At 45.6% G+C, this 4,735-nt stretch overlaps 1 protein-coding gene across 1 annotated transcript; it reads right to left on the reverse strand.

Moving 5' to 3' along the window:
• Positions 1-1,369: 1,369 nt before the first annotated feature.
• TRUB2 (TruB pseudouridine (psi) synthase family member 2) lies at positions 1,370-4,732 on the reverse strand (the record flags this gene model as incomplete). Its single annotated transcript, XM_009580104.1, has 6 exons — positions 1,370-1,659; positions 2,416-2,552; positions 3,004-3,076; positions 3,660-3,741; positions 4,060-4,121; positions 4,699-4,732. Coding segments are annotated over 6 exons (678 nt in total), but the record flags the coding sequence as incomplete, so codon positions are not given.
• Between the last annotated feature and the right edge of the window lie 3 nt (positions 4,733-4,735).

The following is a 4,735-nucleotide window of genomic DNA, read 5'->3' on the forward strand; positions in this document are numbered from 1 at the left end:
TTCCGTAGTGATGGGTTTACACTTCAGTTAGCACAAGACAGTTGTCCGAGGAAGGTGCCCTGACCCCAGTCCCTTGTCCGCGGAGGATGAACGCACACAGAACCAACCAGCTGAGGTAAGAGCGAACTGCCCTTGGGGAGTCCCTGCGGCTCTGCGGCTGGCACGGTGACGTGCCACGGGGTGGCAGCTCCGCTCCGCTGCTGTGCTGGCTGCTCTGTGCAGTGCGGGGAAACCCAGAGCAACTGAAGGATTCCAGGGACTAAGTTAATGACTTCGGGGATGTTTCAGGACAGGACTGGACTCTGCCACTTAGGCACTTCATCACGGCCCCTCTTACTGCTTCTCCCAGAGTTATTTCTTGTACCTTAACAGCTATCTGGAGGATAAAATATGCTGGCCTTTGTCCAACTTCAAAAGAGGAAAAGAACAAATCTCTTCTACTGATTTCTGTAAGTAAATCTCCAAACTCTCTAACAATGTGTACAGATGGAAAAATACTGAGTGTAATAATGGTAAGTGTAACTTCAGATTTTTAATTTAAATTTAGAAAGTGTATTTCTGCTAAGTCAGACCCAGCTATAATGAGCCAACAGATAACAAATGGTATTACTGGCTTCACTGAAGGGCAGTACATGCTGTCTGCAGGATACCACAGAGCCCTGGACACCCTTGGTTCCTCAGGACAAAAAAAACCCAGCATGCTCCTTTTTTCATGAGTCAGTGTATTCACAGATGAGTACTGAGCCAAGAAACAGCCTCTTCCCGTTTAGGTTACTTAGGGGTTTATTTCTTGTGCATCTTCTGCATCGGTCTCTGTTACAAGCATCTTTCCTCACCACACATGCCTACTCTGGATATAACCATTTCCTTGCATTGCTTTGTGTAAGCTGTGTTTTCTGCCGCACACCCCTCTTTTAGTCTGATTTTGAACTCTTCTGTGTCTGAAAGCAGGACTAATGGAAAGAAAATACTCTAGGACAATGGAGGGAAAATAAAGTCCATATAGTAGAGAAGTTATGCTGCCAGTTGCAAGGAACAAACAAATCCATGCAACCAAGGGAATACAGCTCTGTAAGACACTGTATTTCCTGCTGCTTAACAATTTGGAGATGGGTTTTTATATCCCTTAGCAACCTAATGTTTGTGAAGTCAACAGGAATTTTGGCACAGCTGACTCCTGTTAATGAACTGTTTGCGATGCTTTAAAAAAAATTATACAGCCTGTCACTGAAAAAAATGCCTCACTGATTAAAGTCATCTCAAGGAAAGAGTAAACCTCTTTCCTTCTGCTGTCCATCATGCTGTCAGCATATAGCTGCGTTATTGTGCTACAGAGATTGCTTGTGGACATTCCCTCCGTAGCACACGCTCAGCTGTCTGCAGCGTGGGCCATCTCAGCATCCATCTTACGAAGACAACTTTTATCCTGATGGCCCAGTGTTTTCTCTAACTCTGTTTTCACTTTTAGCTGACAGTCCCAAATTGCATTCTGTATACTCTGCAGGTTCCACTGGGTTCTCAGGAGAGCATCATCCAGTGTGAAAACACCGTCGCGTATTCTTCGCACTTGTGTGCACACGGCAGATGATTTCAGCTCCAGACCAATCTCATGAACTATTTTTCGGAGGTACTGCTGAGTCTCATGCAAGCAATGGATTTCTAGAAGGACAGAGAGGTTCCGTCAAAGCGTTGACACAAATTCAGACCTTGTCTGTAAATCCAGACATCGCTCATGGTTATGCCGAAAGAACTGGTTTGGTAGAGGAGACTACCTAAGATACAGCATGGGTGGATTATAATTTTCTGGAATACTTCAGGGTGTCCTAGCACCTCCCAAAGTGAATGTTTTAGAAAACAAACCCATAGATACAGGAGAGTAATGTAGAAATTTAGGTATTTCAAAAGGGATAAGAAAAGGTACCTTTTTAATAAGACAAATAATTTGTGAGGAGTAGAAGACTGGTTGCAGGAAAGCAAACCACGCTTCAAAAAAAACCCAAACCACGCTGAACTGCATTACACTGAAACATTGGGATAAAGAAGAATTTTGCCCCATAGGTATTCACTATGCAAACTTTCTTGCCTCAGATCTGGAACTGGCAGGGAAAAATCTGTGAGCTAGGTGCACAGCTGGCTTGATTTACTACAGCAGCTTCAGTACTGTCAGGGTTCCAGATCTTGCCCTACCAAAAAATCTTTCCACCACACTAAAGAGTTCATCTAATGAGGAGATACTTTTGTGACTTTGGAAACTACAAATCATTAAATTTTCTGCAGGGATTACCAGTTACAAGCTGATACAAAGTTCCCACCAACTCATTTTGCATTAAATCACGAATAAGAAACCGAAGTTTACCGACTTATTTGCCATAATATGTACTCAGACTTCCCCAGTAGTTTTTGTACCAGTCCTACCTAGCTGGAATTCTGGAAGCGTGAGCTGGAGGCATCGGATTGCTGTGATTATCGGAGGGCTTTTTCCCATGGGGCGAATCAACCCTTTGACAGCCATCTCGTATGCCTCTTGTGTTTTCATATCAATGTTAGAATGCCTGGAAAAAGAAAAAAAGGAGCAGAGCAGACACTCAGTGCTTCTCTTCAATGGGCTTCAAAATATCTCCACCCCCAATAAAGCAGAGCTGCAATTTTTATTCTTAAAACTGCCTCTGTGTTGAGTCTTTGTATACATTTTAATGTTATATATACTGTCAGTAGTGTAGCACAGTTTGGGAGGGAGGTTCTTGGTCACGTCTACAAGATATTTTTGTAGGTCCTAATGTAGCTAATAGGTCCTAAAATAGCTGGTGATTTCAGGATATGAGGACACTTAAGTGCAACCTCTCACCAGAGTACAGAGCACTCAGAGTAACTTCTCTCTGTTGCTGTCTAGCACTCCAACCTTTAAAGACTTTGATTATGGCAAACAAAATCATCTCATTTGTTTTAAAGACCAACAAATGGCAGTCGGATCAGGTCAGCTGCATTTCCCCACTGGATACGTACATCAGCAGGGCCTTATGATTTGTTCCTTGAATGACAGCGAGAATCCGTTCCAGCTTCTCCCTTGTGATATGATCTGCAAATATTAAGGTAGAAACAAAGTCTCAATTATCCATCCAGAAACTGGAAAGAGACAGCAGTCTGAAACGTGCCATCAGGGTATTACTGTCCCTTTGGCAGGCAGTCATGTCGAAATGGGCTGATGAGAACTGCCGAGAGGTGGCTTTAGCAGAGTCACTTCTCCTCGCTGTACCGTGGTAACGCACGGAGCAGCACAGCGCTGGGCTACAAAGGGAGGAACCATTTTGCCTAATTGATTTCAGGATGTTGGCTTCCAGTTTGAAGAGTTTCATTCAATGAAAGCCTCTAACCGCTATCTCTAGGTACGATTTATGGAGAGATGTGGGTTCCACCCAATCCAGTAGCAACCACTGTGATCAGGATTCATACTGGCTTTCTATCTATTGCAGTTGGATTTAGCACAGGACTGCGATGTCAGGACTGCGCGTGGGCTGTATGTACAAATAAAAACTAGAAAGCATTTAAGGCAAACCTTTTATCTTTGTGCAATTTACCAGGTTAAATGCTTTGCAGTTAAAATGCTATTTGTTTGGTTTTCTGTTTTTTTTTTTTAAAAACACATCAATTGAGTTTCTTACCAAACGTTGTCTTCTCTACTAGCTTCCCCGTGTCTGAGAAGTCATCAGTGGCTTTACCAAACAGCCCACCGACAGTGTAAACCTTGAAGAAGGGCAAAGAGTGCAATTTCTCAAAGACACGCTCCAGGCGATTGAGTAGCAGTATTCTGCTGTGCAGCTGCTAGGAAGTGCAGGCTATGATGATGTTGCACAAAAAGACAGCAGCGTCCTCTGCTCATACAGCCACGTCTGGACGCTCACATGAAGGATGAATTGGACCCTGAAAAGCTCTCAAAAGCACCGGCGGGTTTGAGACTCAAAAGCAGAATCACCACCACAAGGCCAGTCTGGGGCACCGGGGCAGGAATCAAGTGTGAGGTTGCGCTCAGATGTTCTGAGGCCCTTCAGAGCCATCACCTACCTTGGTCAGGTGGCAGTTGTACAGATCAGTGAGTAACGCGTTCCCGTGGCCTATGCCAAGTACTGAAACACAGAAGACAGGGAACCTGTTATTGAGCCACACGGAAAGCTACTGAGATGCATTTACACAGCGCTGTGCACTCACGGTACTTTTCTTCCCCCCTGGACAGGGCCGTATCTCCTTAGAAGTCATGTCTGAGCAGTGCAATTAGACCCCCAAATTATTGCCTGTCATTAAAACCATAAGACTGTAACTAGGACTCTTGGATTTCCCCAGAACCTTCCACCTAGGTACTTCAGGGCAAATGCTTAGCAACGCCGGCCACAGCAAAGCCAATTCAAGCAGTGGAGTGGAGACGAGGGGTTGCGTGGCAGATCACGGACGGTGTCACGGGCAGGAGCTTGGTGTCTCACAGCAAAGCCCTGCGCGCTGGGGGTAAGGGGCCGCACCGGCCTCCTGGCATTGCCAGTGTCTTGTTGGATCGTTTCTTCTGTGTTTTAGCATCTATACTCCCAGCTGGGTTGTGAGACCCAGGGGCTGCTACTGGGTAACGGCTGAGCGTTCACCGCTTCTTCCCCGCACAGAAACCCATCACCTCGCAGCCCGTGGGATGCGGTGCCGTTCCAGGACGAGACCCACCGAAGACTCCCGAGGCCTTCACGTCCAGCCGGTGACC

This window comes from Fulmarus glacialis, unplaced genomic scaffold, assembly GCF_000690835.1.
Source record: "Fulmarus glacialis isolate BGI_N327 unplaced genomic scaffold, ASM69083v1 scaffold34010, whole genome shotgun sequence".
Taxonomy (NCBI): Eukaryota; Metazoa; Chordata; class Aves; order Procellariiformes; family Procellariidae; genus Fulmarus; species Fulmarus glacialis.